Below are 15163 nucleotides of genomic sequence, written 5' to 3' on the forward strand. Positions count from 1 at the left end.
AAAGTTCTTTATCAAATATTAAAATCGTGAGCTTTTAACTGATTAGCTTGTTAACTGAATTAATGAGGCAGATACTTGAAGATGCAGATAAGAGTGAATTTTAAAAGTTTACACAAAGTTTCCTCAGAAAACAAATAGATTTCAAGAAGCAGCAATATAAGCTTGTTTTATCCTTTCAGGGTGATGAGACGAAATAAAATCATCTCTTTAAATGAAAACAGCTTTTCTTCTCTCCAGATGTTAGATGAACTGTGAGTTGATTTCTTCTCTTATTTATAGAAGAAGTGACAAAGTTTTATAATTTACATTACAACTGTGCATTTTATGAATTTACTGTAATTCTGTTTCTTATAATCTCGAGACAGCATCCATCCTCAGTTTTATTCCAAATATTTAACAAGGAAGAAATAGTCAATAAAATACATACTCTCAGAGTATCAATAATATTGCTCTTTTGCTCATAAGATTGTTACACTCCCTGAATAAAGTCATATTAATTGTGTGTCACGTTCTCTGTTTGTGTGTGCTTTCAGTATCTTTTAAACAAGTCTGCCAATTGCAGTCAGACTGAGATCTTTACTCCTCTCTGTCCAAAGTTATTAAGATCTTCCAAGTTTAGTGAAAAAGAGCAGCAAGGTAGAGAAAAGAATCAAGGAAAAGGTGTAGGGCTGGCTAACCCGTGTGAGACGTGAGAGATTTTTCCATGTTCCTGCAGCCCTAGTTAAGAATATTTTTCCTTCTCTTAGATGTAAATACAGTAATAATAAATTAGGCATCTAATGACTTATCTGAACTAACCAAAGAGGAGTCTGATGGATCACGTTTTCCATCTTCTGTTTTAACAGCATTCTGTTATAGTCCAAGTTTCTAATAACCTATATAACAACATAATATTCTACTTGGTAAATAGAATGAAACTGTATCTCTTGAAATTATAAAACTTCTCTGTATAATTATTGAATCTACTAAAAACTTATTATATCCCACATATGGCTGTTTCCACAGAGACCTGGCTAGCAACAAGATTGAATCACTTCCTCCATATATATTTAAGGATCTAAATGAGCTTTCACAACTGTAAGGGTTCTTCATTATTATTATTATTATTATATGTAATTGCGTATTACTGATTCAATATGATATTTTCAGTCATGAATGCTAGGAAGGAAAAGAGCGTCTTTGTTCATATGGTTCATTTAAACTCTGCCTAAAAAACACTTATCTGAAATGCAGTTTTATATAACATTTTGTCTGGAATAATTTTGTAAAAGATGTGTATTATCATTTCCAAAAAGATAGCAAGTTCTTCCTTTTCTAGATCTTGTTAGTATATACAAAATGAGCTATGCTAGTTATATCAGGAGAATCCAGTAATTTTGATAGGGATTTTTAATGTGCTATCAGGATTTGGCGCTAAAAATAGAACTATCATAAATATATAAGATCATCATAGAGATGCCTTGTTAGCAACTAATTCTTTCTCGTAAGAGAGTTCAAAAAAACCCCAAATGACACTCTTTTTTTCTGTTAAAAATATCTCAAATGCTGCTACCGGAAAAGAGGCTGATTACTACATTTTCCTTGGCTTTTAACTTCAGAAGGACAGAAATAGAATTGACCCTTCTTTGCCTGCTTTAAAGAAAAGGTTTAGAACAGCAAGACCAAGAAAGGCCTACAATTGTGAATATGGGACAGAGAAAGAGCAGCTCTCGGTAATTGAGAGTACAGCATCTAAGCACCAGAGAGATACCATGGTCCTCAGCATTTCCTGTTAGCTACCCYGTGGCTTCGTGGGTTCAGCATCCTGGCTGTTGAGAATACCATTACTAGATACTCATTTGTTGGACAGGGAGCCTACACCCTAAATCAGGACAGGGGGTTCTCTGCAGAATCCAGAAAATTTGAGCCCTTTGTACATGTAGCCAAAACAGATACCAATGAAAAGTTCATAATGGGAAAAAGAAAAAGATCAGCATGGAGAGTCCACCCCCAGATATGCATTTCTGTGGGACAGGAAATGAAAGGAAGTGGAAAGAGTCCTAGTCTTTCTTACATCACAGAATCACAGAATCACAGAATCGCTGAGGTTGGAAGGGACCTCTGGAGATCATCTAGTCCAACCCCCCTGCTCAAGCAGGGTCACCTAGAGCACATTGCACAGGATTGCATCCAGGCGCGTTTTGAATATCTCCAGAGAAGGAGATTCCACAACCTCTCGGGGCAACCTGTTCCAGTGCTCTGTCACCCTCACAGTGAAAAAGTTTTTCCTCATGTTCAGATGGAAGTGTCTGTGTTTCAGTTTGTGCCGATTGCCTCGCGTCCTGTCGCTGGGCACCACTGAAAAGAGTCTGGTCCCATCCTCTCGACACCCTCCCTTCAGATACTTGTACACGTTGATAAGATCTCCTCTCAGCCTTCTCTTCTCCAAGCTAAACAGGCCAAGCTCTCTCAGYCTTTCCTCATAAGAGAGATGCTCCAGTCCCCTAATCATCTTTGTAGCCCTTCGCTGGACTTGCTCCAGCAGTGCCACATCCCTCTTGTACTGGGGAGCCCAGAACTGGACGCAGTACTCCAGATGTGGCCTCCCCAGGGCTGAGTAGAGGGGGAGAATCACCTCCCTCGACCTGCTGGCAACACTCTTCCTGATGCACCCCAGGATACCATTGGCCTTCTTGGCCACAAGGGCACATTGCTGCCTCATGCTTAACTTGGTGTCCACCAGCACTCCCAGGTCCTTCTCCGCAGAGCTGCTTTCCAGCAGGTCAACCCCCAGTCTGTACTGGTGCATGGGGTTATTCCTCCCCAGGTGCAGGACCCTGCACTTCCCTTTGTTGAACTTCAGGAGGTTCCTCTCCGCCCACCTCTCCAGCCTGGCCAGGTCTCTCTGAATGGCAGCACAGCCCTCTGGTGTGTCAGCCACTCCTCCCAGTTTTGTATCGTCAGCAAACTTGCTGAGGGTGCACTCTGTCCCTTCATCCAGGTCATTGATGAAGAAGTTGAACAAGACTGGACCCAGTACTGACCCCTGGGGGACACCGCTAGCTACAGGCCTCCAACTAGACTCTGCGCCTCTGATCTCAACTCTCTGAGCTCTGCCATTCAGCCAGTTCTCAATCCACCTCACTGTCCACTCATCTAACCCACACTTCCTGAGCTTGTCTATGAGGATGCTATGGGAGACAGTGTCAAAAGCCTTGCTGAAGTCAAGGTAGACAACATCCACTGCTCTCCCCTCATCTACCCAGCCAGTCATCCCATCATAGAAGGCTATCAGATTGGTTAGGCATGATTTCCCCTTGGTGAAGCCATGCTGACTACTCCTGATCACCTTCTTTTCCTCCACATGCTTGGAGATGGCCTCCAGGATGAGCTGCTCCATCACCTTTGCAGGGATGGAGGTGAGGCTGACTGGCCTGTAGTTCCCTGGGTCCTCCTTCTTGCCCTTTTTGAAGACTGGGGTGACATTGGCTTTCTTCCAGTCCTCAGGCACCTCTCCTGTTCTCCATGACCTTTCAAAGATGATGGAGAGTGGCTTAGCAATAAYRTCYGCCAGCTCCCTCAGCACTCGTGGGTGCATCCCATCAGGGCCCATGGATTTGTGGGTGTCAAGTTTGCTTAAATGATCTCTAACCCGATCCTCCTCCACCAAGGGAAAGTCTTCCTTCCTCCAGACTTTCTCTCTTGCCTCCAGGATCTGGGGTTCCATAATCTGAGAGAGACATGAATCACAAAATGTAAAGACCTCTCAGAGCACAGCCCTGCACATTTAATCCTGCCTTGATTCCACATTTTGATTTTAAACAAGGTAGGAAGTGGGAGGAAATGGGCAGCAGCAAGGCTCCATAGTGGTCCTGTTATTCATATGTACTCCATGTACCTTCTGAGAAAGTATCTCTACTTTGCTGTTGCCCTAAGCAATTGTTTCACTAAAGAATAACTTCATGAGCAAAGCCCCCCAGAACCATTTCTGTCAGGTACAATTGCAAAATTCTGTCACTATATGAGGAAAAGTTACACAGAGGAAAAGGGAATATGTCTAGAAACATGCTTGGGCTGAGTGATAGCAATTGACTCTACTGTCTAGTTTTGCATTCCGTTGCCTGTGTCTCTTTTTGAAGACACAGAAATGATTATGAAAAATAAAACTGTAATTTTTTTAAATACATGTAGTTCAATTAGGTTCTTTTAAATAAAAGACAAGTCCAAAAAGTTTAATAATTAAATATTTCTATAGTCAAAACCCTAAAGCATGGTCTAGTCTTTCCACCGGCTTAGTAAGCCAAACAATGGTAAATGAATGTTGCTATTCACAGCTGCAATTGCCAATATCATGAGTCCTTACTACAAGCCTGAAAATGCAAATGGATTATGTAGTTTGACTTTATCTTTCGAACAAGTTGTAAGGAAGATGTACAAAAATACTTATGTCTATGTTGTATTTACAGGAACCTTTCTTATAATCCAATCAAGAAAATACAAATGGACCAGTTTGATTTTCTAATTAAACTCAAATCCCTGTAAGTATCAAGTTTTTATGTACAAGAATCTTAGCTATATTTTCTTTGTGATTATGCAAATCTCTTTCTAGAAGGACATTAATCAGAATATTTTTTATAAGAAAATACATTTGAAATATTTTATATTTATTGATGTTGCTCAACAATTTGAACATGGAGAATAACTACTAATAACATTCAAATTTTCCTTCCTGAAAATACCAGCTTTGTAATGGAAATTGTTCCAACACAAAGGGATCATAAATCCAGCTTTACAAATGACATAGTCTATTCCATCATTACAGAGCAAGATTAAAGCAAATTCATGTGACTGGTGTCAGATAGATAGCTATACTGCTCATAAATAAGTTATTACAAAAGCCAAATTCAAAACCCATTTTCAACTTCACACAACTTGTATATAGAACTTAAGGGTCATACAAGGCCCAGCTGGGGCTATTAACACCAGGGGCAGATACCATTAGAATATGTAAAGACAGTAATTTGAAAGCAGTTTGGTATATGCACAAGTCTGGGACATATTTCAGTTCTTACAGAATCTAGTGCTTAAGCCATGAAAAGAATAATACAAATCGAGTAAAATACAGCTGTCATTTCAGAGAGGGTGGGTCTTCTACAAATCTTTTGAAGAGCATAAAGGGAGCTTTTAGTGGGTGCACTAACACAGCAGCTCTGACACAAATTTTGCAACAGGAATGCTGAAACTATGCGACAGCGCAGTGACAAACTTGCAAAGCTCAAACCATCCTGTGGTAAATTAAACATATCCCCATAGGCCACTGCATGTCTCCAGTAACCAGCTCAGCAGAGCACAGCATTGGTTCTTGTTAGTAATCATCTGAAAATGGGTATGGGGAACCAAAAGGAAATGTCTCCTTGGATGGGAGAGTGATAGGAGTTTATTATTTCAATCCTGAGTTGTAGCTAGAAGCAATTGTGCATATGCCTTTGTCAGTCCAATTCTTGCACGGTGATTTGGGATCCAGTTTAGTTAGTTTTAACTAAATTTGGCAAATGACTAAAGATTTGAAAACACCACATCTCTACAAGCTTCATGAAAATAAGCAGGTGAGCACAGGAAAGAATAATTAATTAGTACCTCCCTAGCAGTCAGGATGCAGCATATACTTTAGTCATTATTTAACACCAAAGAATCCATGCACTTGAATGACCAGGAGCTTCCATATTTTTAAAATAATAAAGTCAATAAATCTTGAGAGATAGATATATAGGAAACCTAACGTCTTCATCTTCAGCACTTAGTTCATAGAACACCAGTTGCTYGTTTCCTAGTTTGAAATAACAGGAGTAGCTGGGGACAGCATGCTCCCACATTTATTCCAATGCTTAACTAAAACCAACAAGTTTCCATGTTTGAGCCTTATTTTTTTTCTCCTAGCAAGACTGCCCACCAACCCAAATTTGTATATTTGCATTCCATATTCCTCTAGTTTATACCATTCACCAGAAAACTGAAGTTCTAAAAGAACAACTTGTGCAGTTACACTTCACTGATCTGACACTGCAGGGGAAATAATAGTGCATTTTTTCTTGTATTAAACAAATTTTAAAATAAGAAAACCCATCTATGTGTTGCAAGTAAGCCCTTGCACGCAGTGTTCTGTGTACCAGTTTCCTGCTGCTCTTGACAAAATAAAAAGTGAATTCCTGCAGTGGCTTATTTGTCTGGTAAGTACTCTCTGGGATAAAAGAGAGAGAAGAAATGTAAAATATTGCTATTAAAACAAGTTATTATTTTCCCAGAGATGATGAAAGAACATCAGTAGATCAATACTTTGGAAGGGCAACATAATAATTGTAAATTGTACTGCTGAGAGCACTAAAAGAGCCTCCTTTGTGCTTTTGGAAGAATAGCAAGTTTATTAGAATTAACTGCAATTCATTTTATTTCATTTTAGCTTTTATGTAGATTTTCCATTTAAGTTTCAAAGGGATGACAGATTAGATGCAATTGAAGTTCATCTCTAGCTTCATATAATCATAGGAACACAATTAAACGCTCAGTAAGCTTGTTTTACTACTGAGTTTGTATTGCCTTTTTATTGAGAGTATATTGTTTACAGCAGCTTAGAGGGCATTGAAATTGGAAACATTCAGAGAAGAATGTTCAGACCCCTTAGAAACCTTTCCCACATGTAAGTAGATAATTCCAGTTTGCTTTCTTTGGTTTGAATTTTACAATTTACAAAATACTGAATAATTAAAAACAAAAGTGTATGAAACTTGGCATGTAATCAATTGTCTAACTTGACAATTTTTAATTAGTTTTTCTTCTTTCAGAATATGGACATTTTATTTTTTCTAAATAGTTATTAGACATCTTTGCTATTTTGGTAAGCAAACTGAAAACCTCTCTTTTTTTTGTTTTCTCACAACTAGATATTTTAAGAAATTCCAGTACTGTGGATATGCCCCTCACGTACGCAGCTGTAAGCCTAATACTGATGGGATTTCATCCCTTGAGAATCTTTTAGCTAGCATTATACAGAGAGTGTTTGTCTGGGTTGTGTCTGCCGTCACTTGCTTTGGAAATATTTTTGTTATCTGTATGAGGCCTTACATCAGATCGGAGAATAAGCTCCACGCCATCTCCATAATGTCTCTCTGCTGTGAGTATTCCATGATGTAAAAGAATATTACTTTAGTCTGCTCGTAGTGAATGACAATACAGAATACTGTATCTTGCACACCATGATGTCTTGTTAGATGATGCCTCTGTTCAAAAAACAGTAACCAGTTGATAAACTCCAAAGCTTTCATGTTTGATTTTACTGCTGTAGACATTGTGTCAAATTCCCACTTTCTTCAGTAAGAAGAGATAAATTCTAAATTTTCCAAAGGACCATAAACCTAGATTTTACTATGTTATTGTAAATAGTAATTTGTGTGTGTAAATATTATTTGTGTTCAAGATAGTTATACTCATTCTTTTTTTTTGCATGAGCAAATAGTTGTGTGTGCAAATATAGAAAATCAGTCACTCCTAGCTGTCCAGTATTGAGACTTATGTTTCTTATTTTAGTCCTAGAAGCAAGACATTCTTACAGACAAACTACTTGGGAGTACAGTTGTTATAAACCCAAGTACCCTGTGTTTAGTTTTGATACAAGCGTGTCTATCTAAACTTACATATTTCACAAATTGTTTTAGTTACATTTTGAAAGGTAACTGTCAACCATGTAAAAAATAAGAATGCAGCTTTTCTAAATACAGCATGCCCATGATTTTGAAACTTTGTTGGCTTTTTTAACCATTGGAACCAACAGTCTGAATACCACAGAAAAATTCTAGCCAAAATGTCTGAGAAGTCTTCAGGTCTATGTTGACAGCTCCTCTTTACTTCCCAGGGCTAGTATTACAGAAATGCTTATCATTAAGCCTTTTCTTAGAAAGCCCATACAAAACAGTGTAGAGGAAAGAAGAGAAATCATGATATTTCAATGCACCTAAAAAGCAAGCAATGCTTGTTGTCCTCCTAGTTGCAGAAGACGACTTGAAAATGAGATGCAAATGCATCATTAATACTTAGAAATTAAACAGGTCTCCAAATTTATCATCTCTTAAGCCTGTGATTTTTAAGCCAACATCATCATTTTGGGTGGTCAGACACATGTCTGAACATGTGGGATCCTGAAGGGTCTACAACAGTAACAGTCATTCTAATGCTCAAAAGGAGCCTGAAGAACATCAGAGTGATCCCTGTGGCGTTACTCCAGACATGCACAGGAGCTTCCCTTTGCATTCCGCCTTTCACTGTTAAGCTAATGAGAAGCAGGTTCGGTGTTGCCTGGGTTTGCTGAGTACTTTCAAGTCTTGTTAAAGGACTATGTACATTATTTTGGAAAGATTAAAAGGTGGATGAATCAAAGCTAACCTTTGAGTCCGGTAGAGGTGCTCTAATCAAAGCAAACTATCTGCAAGCCAAATGTCAATGATGTCAGAAGGAGACCTGTTCAAAAAAAGGTTGCAAGAATATTTCTATAGTTAAAAGTGTGTCTTTTTCTATCTGCAAGATAATTTTATTTGAGCTTCAAAAAAATCAGTTTGGAAACAAGCATGGAAGACAGAAAATCAGTCCAACACATGAAAATTCAAAAAAAAAAGTAACAAAAAAAGGAGGAATAGAACTGAATTATACTGCCTTAATTATAATTCTCAATACTATTTTAACTATAATATTGCTTTTATATCTATCTATATATTAGCTGACACCTGTTACTATACGTTCCTATATACATGTTTGTATGTCTGTTTTTCGATATACATATGCACAAAGAGAATGGAAAATTTAGATGTGTAAATAATGATGTTAAGCACTATACCCGCAGGTGCTGACTGTCTGATGGGAATATATTTATTTGTGATTGGAGCTTTTGATCTTAAATATCGTGGAGAATACAACAAGCACGCTCAGTTATGGATGGACAGTATTCATTGTCAGTTGGTGGGATCGCTGGCTATTCTGTCTACAGAGGTGTCAGTTTTACTGTTGACTTACCTGACTTTGGAAAAATACATCTGCATAGTTTATCCTTTTAGGTGTTTGAAGCCCAGAAAATGCAGGACAATTTCCATTTTGGTTCTTATCTGGATAATTGGGTTTGCTGTTGCTTTTATTCCACTGAGCAATAAGGAATTTTTCAGGAACTACTATGGCACCAATGGCGTCTGTTTTCCTCTTCACTCAGAACAATCAGAAAGTTCAGGAAGTCAGATTTATTCTGTTGTCATTTTTTTAGGTAAGTTGCATTTCTTCTTTATAATGATTGCAGCTATAATGAGCCTAGTTTTCAAACAAATATGACAGCTTTGTTGTGATGTTCACAATTCATACTTAGATGCTCCCGTAGGCACTTAAAGACTTTTTCCAGCCTGAATATTTCATATTAGATAGAAAGATATTTACATATCTTAAAATCCATAAAGTGCTCAGAAAGTAGAAGGAAGTTAGATCCATTAAGTACCTGAATAAATAGATTTTGTCAGGGAAGTAAAGAAATGTTAAGACTAGAGAACTACATAATTTGAATCTGATGGCAGCCATTGATCAAGTGATGATAATTAAAATATATACTTGAGTATAGGCAATAATTCAGTGTTTTAAGTGAAGACAGACTCAGATTGTTTGGCCACTTAGTTCTCATGGACTAACAGTTTAGACAAAAGATTCCCTTTTACAACCTGTCCCTAATGTTCCCCAATATACAAATAAGTGACGTGTGGAATTGCCATTATGTTTCCAAAGAATAAAACTAATTTTAACTTCTTAAACAGGTGTAAATTTGGCAGCTTTTATCATCATTGTGTTTTCCTATGGAAGTATGTTCTACAGTGTTCACCAGACAGCTATTACAGCTACTGAAATTCGGAATCATATTAAAAAAGAAATGACCCTTGCTAAACGTTTTTTCTTCATTGTATTTACTGATGCACTATGCTGGATACCCATTTTTATTTTGAAACTCCTTTCTTTACTTCAAGTAGAAATACCAGGTAGGTTCTTTCTTTTGTTCAGTTGTTCCAACTGCCTCTATTTGAAGCCTTTTTATTCTTAATTTAGAAGAAAAAGAATTGAATGTATTGAACTATATTGCTATAATGAACTGTACACTATGTATCTATATATATAATACACACACTATAATGAACTATATAGTTCATTATATTACAGCATTGAACTATATTAGTACAATCATTAAAGATGTCACCTTCATTAGAGTCAGCCAAGACAACAAAAATTAAAATCTTGAAAGTCTGTCTCCATAGAATATCTATAAAATGTACAAAATGTATTTAAAAACCAAGTCTGAACTTGCTGACTTTTTGCATCTTATGGCTTTTGGTGGTTCTGCTATCTGAATATAGTTCAAGACAGTATAAAATTTCCTATCTTGATTTAACGATAAAATTCTTTCCCTGCAAAAACATTCCTTTTGCATACTGATGCTTATAGTTGAAAACATCAGTTATATAAGGCAATCTTCTTAAAGCTTATCTTCTTTATGCTGTGAATAAATTCCTGTGTGTGAATAGCCTTAAACACCTTAAAAGGTAAAAAGTTAAACCTTATTTTTTCCTTTTCTTTACAATAACAGTACATGCTAGGAAAACAGACTCCTTAGGTAGGGCTTGTAAACCCTGTTGGAAAGAACATGTTAGTACGAACTGTGGTACTAGCAATAGACTGTCAGACTCTACTGTGTGAATTTACATACAGATATATATCACTACACACACACACACAGATATATGTCACAGATACATTGGTGAGAAAGCATTTTAGCTTTGTCTGATATGCTGACCAAAAGCACTGGAGTTATCCTTTGAAAGTTTTGACTTAAACGTCAAATGTCTGAAAGGTATGTTGATCACGTACACATATTTTCAATTATACTAAATCTTCCAAAATGCTTTGTCATGAAGTTATCCAACCACCTAAAAGACTTGAATTTTAAAGAAAGTATTGGAAAAAAATAAAGGCAATGTCTGCCCCTCAGGTAATGAGCTGACTTACCTCCCCAACAGTAAGGATGAGAATGGGGTGCTGGGAAAATGCACACAGAGCCTGGTATAGGCAGGAGAAAACAGGAAACCTTGGTATAGCAAGAAGGTACAAAACATGGAGACCCTTATCAACAGAGCAAGAAGGAAATAAAGATGTACACAATGCACTTTGCATGGGAAAGCATGAAGAACTGGTGTAGACGAGCACAAACAACTGAGGGAAAAGGGGTTGGAGGATATTGCTTTGGTGGAGGACAGGACATCAGGGATATAGTTGTAATTATGATTAATTTGGGGAAGTGGATGGGGAATGGAGATCATAGAGATAGGGAGCAAAGGGGATACAAACAGATGTGGGGCAAGTAAATGCAGCTCAACCAGAACAAAAAGTATGCTTGGGGAAAATAGGGAGCATTGTTACAGAAGTTGTCAAAAACCAGGAGGCAAATGCAGCTACAGGGAAAGTGAAAATTGTTGCGATTTGCAGGGAGTCCTTGAAATAGAGGGCAGTACCTATGAAACAGTGAGAGGACTGGGCTGTGACTGTGTCATGACAGTGTTGTAATGTGAACTCAGCCCAGAAGTGCATGACCTCACAAGCTTCTGGACCACAGCTTTTAAAAGGAAGCTGCGCCTCAGCAGCATGGAGTGCTTGTATTGATTAATGGGTACAAACACTACTACATATTACAGCTTCCTTTTTTTCCCCCCCCCCCTCCTTAAGGTACCATAACTTCTTGGGTGGTGATTTTTATACTGCCAATAAATAGTGCTTTGAATCCTCTTCTCTACACTCTGACTACACGACCTTTCAAAGAAATGATTCATCAGGTCTGGTATAATTACAGACAAAGAAGATCCAAAAGAAGCAAAGGCAGTCAGAAAACATATGGTTCATCATTCATTTGGGTAGAGATGTGGCCAATGCATGAAATCACACCAAAGCTATCAAAGCCTGTTCTTTGTACAGACTCCTCTGAAGCATCAGTGACTACACAGTCAACCAGGCTAAATTCATGCACATAAATACCTTTTGAACCTTCATGTTGACATCTGCACTGTTAACGTCACATATGTGGATTTACTGCTTTGCAGCAATGAGGAAAATAACGAGGGGACGCTTGACTCACCAGAAGTCCAAGCATGAAGAAGATAGATCAATGTGCCTACTTGCAGGTAGAACTGATAAAAAAATAATTTTCCCATCTCGCAAGAATTCCTGACCTTTGACAACTCATCCTTGATCAGGATGAAAAGTCAGTCTATTTTTCCTCCCTCCTCCTCCCCAGGAGCATTTAGTGTGAGACTGACAAATAGAAGACTATCAGTCTTAATAGGTGTTGTGACATCTAAGTTTTAATCACCTTGTGCATCTAATTAAATGCATTATGGTTAAAATAATTTAGGGAGCACAACCATTCAGCACTTCTTTTGAGTAATATTGTACTCCCCAGTGTTACAAGGGTAAAATCATTTTACCTCACCTAAAACAATCATCTTTGTACACAGAAAAAGGTATAAGGATCGGCTAGAGGCAGTTTCTTCACATATACTTACTGAAGAGAACATTTTCCATTACAAATTACAATGACTTCCTTAGTTCTCCTGTAATACTGCACTCTCAGTCCAGTGGCCTAGAACCCCAAGATAAAAGAAATGCCTCTTTTGCATTGAGGATTTTGAAGCTTCTTAAAACAAAGTTAAAAGCTACTTCTAAATGTTTGCACTTAACTTCCTAAATATGTAAGAAGTAGAATTAAAGTTTAGTATGACTCACACTTTAACTGTTTACAGAATTTTGGATTATCTTGAAATCAAAAGTTATTGAGCATCTTGTTTCCACTACTGTATGTTTTATTGAAATAAAGGATGATCTGCTGATCAAAGTGACTTCTCCTCCAAGTTGTTTAGCAAAATTTTAGGTTACTGGAAAAAATAGCCAAGTGAAATCCTGCAATGTGGATTGCCCTTTTAATTATCATTCCAGCTCAGCATTCTCAGTGACCATAACTGCTTTTTATAAGGAATATAAGGACACCTGTCCTTACCATTACTTCTGTTTTCACTTAAAGTTGATTATGGATGTATTCAATGTTTTTTTGTTTGTTTGTTTCCTACGAGTAACCTCAGAATATTAATTAGTTCAAAATTTGTTGTAACATCTTTATTCTTTCGATAACAAAACTACAGGTTGTCTTTTAAAAATCCTTCTACCAGTGAAAGTTAGGCTCACTACAAGTCATGGTACAGCCACAATCTCCTGAATCTTCCCATTGCATTTCAGCATTATTTTTTCACATTACTCTGGTAAGGGGTACAGAAGTTTCAATGCAGCTATGTATTACAGATTAGTGATCTTTCAGACTAAAGGTCCTGTTTATAGTAGACACTAGATTAACTAGTTACTGCTTGAGGCAGGACATACAATAGGCCAAAACCATAACAAGTTGCTAGCCTAGAGATGGGAGAATACAGTTCACAGACACTTTTCTAACTGAAGGAAGCTTGTACTAATACTTCAAAATAATCCATCCTATCAGTAAGCAATACARTTAAATTTCTACCATGCATATATCTATGGTCCATGCATAAGGCACTTTGTATTTATTACAAGAAGTCTAGTGTAACATTGTTTGCACTTATCAAACTCTTTGTAAAAGAAATGCAGCTTTATAGAAATACATTGCAATACTGCCTAAAATAGTAAGATTTGGGATAGGGTGGCTTATCTATACCTCTTAAATAAGACCTCAGTAGCCATAGTATCCCATCCTCAACCTGAAGAAAGAGCGTGCATAGAGAAAAAGAGAAATTAATTTGACAGGTTTCTCTGGAGTTAACAGGGCTTCTTCCAGCACAGTCAAAGTTCTTAAAAAAAGATGGCTGACAATACATCTTCATAGGATACCACTTCCCCACAACCGGTGAGTTCTAGATGTACCTTACAAGTTAACTTTGTCTCCCTTATATTAGCAAAAATGAAAGTTCTTTCATATATGAGATCACCTGAGCTGCAAAGGAAGAGTCTAAAAGTTACAACTGACTACTCCCCCTAAACAAAGTTATTTTACTCAGAGACTTATACACAGTATCCATACACATATGAGTTATCAAGTTTTTTCCAAAGAACTCTCTTTTAGCTCAAGGGGAGTAGTTGATGAAAAAATAAACTCACCATGTGAAATCACTAAAAAAGTTGTTAAAAAAAATACTAGGCACAGCGTGCAGTAAGACATTCAAGTCTAATATAAGCAGACAACCTGGTATGATCCCAACCAAGCTGTAGTGTCACAAGGCATGGTCAGCAAAAGGTGAATACTGTGGGATGACTCCACCCTCAGCATCCCTCAGCAGGCAGCAGAAGTTCCCGCTTCTTCCCCGACGGTACGGTTACTCGCTGGGTTTCAGGGAATCATACCCCTCCTTCAGCAGGTCCCGCCATGTTTTAAGAAATCTGGCGTTTTCCGAACATTTGGTCGCAAGCTCTTCCACCTGTGCTGATACAGCAGACATCGCCTCCAGGATCTTTGTCAGCGAGAAGGCAGCCTGGAAGACAGAGCGAGAAGTTGGCGGTCGCCCAGACGCACCCGGAGATGGCCCCCGGCTTGACTACCCGTTTGCCCCCTGTTATCCCAGGGCCGCGGCAGCGGGGACGCCTCAGCCGGAGCCCGGCAGGAGCGGGGCGGAGGGGGGAGCCCAGGCCGCGGGGACCAGAGCCGCCGTTACCGCCGCCCCGGGACAGGCCCCTTCCCAGCGCTTCCCGCCGCGGGGTCACTCACGTCGCCGATCTGCATCTCCACCTCCTCCAGCAGCTCCTGCGGGTCGCCGGCGAGCTGCTCCGGCGGCCGCGCCCCCCTGCTCCAGCTGCGGCTCCTCCTGGGCCCGGCGCCGGGCGGGCCCTCCGGGAGCGCCGCGGACTGCAGCGGCCCCGCCTCAGCCATGCTCCGCTCCCCCACCGCTGCCACCGCCCCAACGGCTCCGCACCCGCCGTAACGCCCGCTCGCCCCGCACCCCGGCCCGCAGGGCTCCGGGGAAAGGCCCGCCCGTATCCCGGCATGCACTGCGGCGCACCAAGCACCGCCTTGGCGACAGAGTGCTGCACCGCCCTCGAGCGGGGAGCG

General features: G+C 39.1%; 2 protein-coding genes across 2 annotated transcripts in view; one reads left to right on the plus strand and one right to left on the minus strand.

Moving 5' to 3' along the window:
• RXFP1 (relaxin family peptide receptor 1) overlaps positions 1-13975 on the plus strand; it is a 36910-nt gene extending 22935 nt beyond the window's left edge. The window contains exons 11-18 of the mRNA XM_026061205.1: positions 180-251; positions 1006-1077; positions 4446-4517; positions 6602-6673; positions 6918-7147; positions 8867-9277; positions 9813-10031; positions 11767-13975. Coding sequence (XP_025916990.1) covers positions 180-251; positions 1006-1077; positions 4446-4517; positions 6602-6673; positions 6918-7147; positions 8867-9277; positions 9813-10031; positions 11767-12068 — 1450 coding nt within the window. The 3' untranslated portion in view covers positions 12069-13975. The remainder of the gene's footprint in view (positions 1-179; positions 252-1005; positions 1078-4445; positions 4518-6601; positions 6674-6917; positions 7148-8866; positions 9278-9812; positions 10032-11766) is intronic.
• On the minus strand, positions 13181-15070 carry CUNH4orf46 (chromosome unknown C4orf46 homolog). The gene is made up of 2 exons (XM_026061229.1): positions 14822-15070; positions 13181-14588 (listed from the first exon to the last, which is right to left on the minus strand). Exons 1-2 carry the CDS (start codon positions 14981-14983, stop codon positions 14433-14435), a joined length of 318 nt encoding a protein of 105 aa, XP_025917014.1. The 5' UTR covers positions 14984-15070; the 3' UTR covers positions 13181-14432.
• Positions 15071-15163: the final 93 nt, after the last annotated feature.

The sequence above is a fragment of the Apteryx rowi genome, unplaced genomic scaffold (assembly GCF_003343035.1).
Source record: "Apteryx rowi isolate R43461 unplaced genomic scaffold, aptRow1 scaffold_178, whole genome shotgun sequence".
NCBI classification, from domain to species: domain Eukaryota; kingdom Metazoa; phylum Chordata; class Aves; order Apterygiformes; family Apterygidae; genus Apteryx; species Apteryx rowi.

What these genes read in the sequence shown, in the direction of transcription:
- CUNH4orf46 (XM_026061229.1), bottom strand. Translation starts at nt 14,983, where the DNA reads ATGGCTGAGGCGGGGCCGCTGCAGTCCGCGGCGCTCCCGGAGGGCCCG. An exon ending in TGGAGATGCAGATCGGCGAC is followed by an intron (nt 14,589 to 14,821) that starts GTGAGTGACCCC and finishes TCTGTCTTCCAG; the next exon opens with GCTGCCTTCTCGCTGACAAA.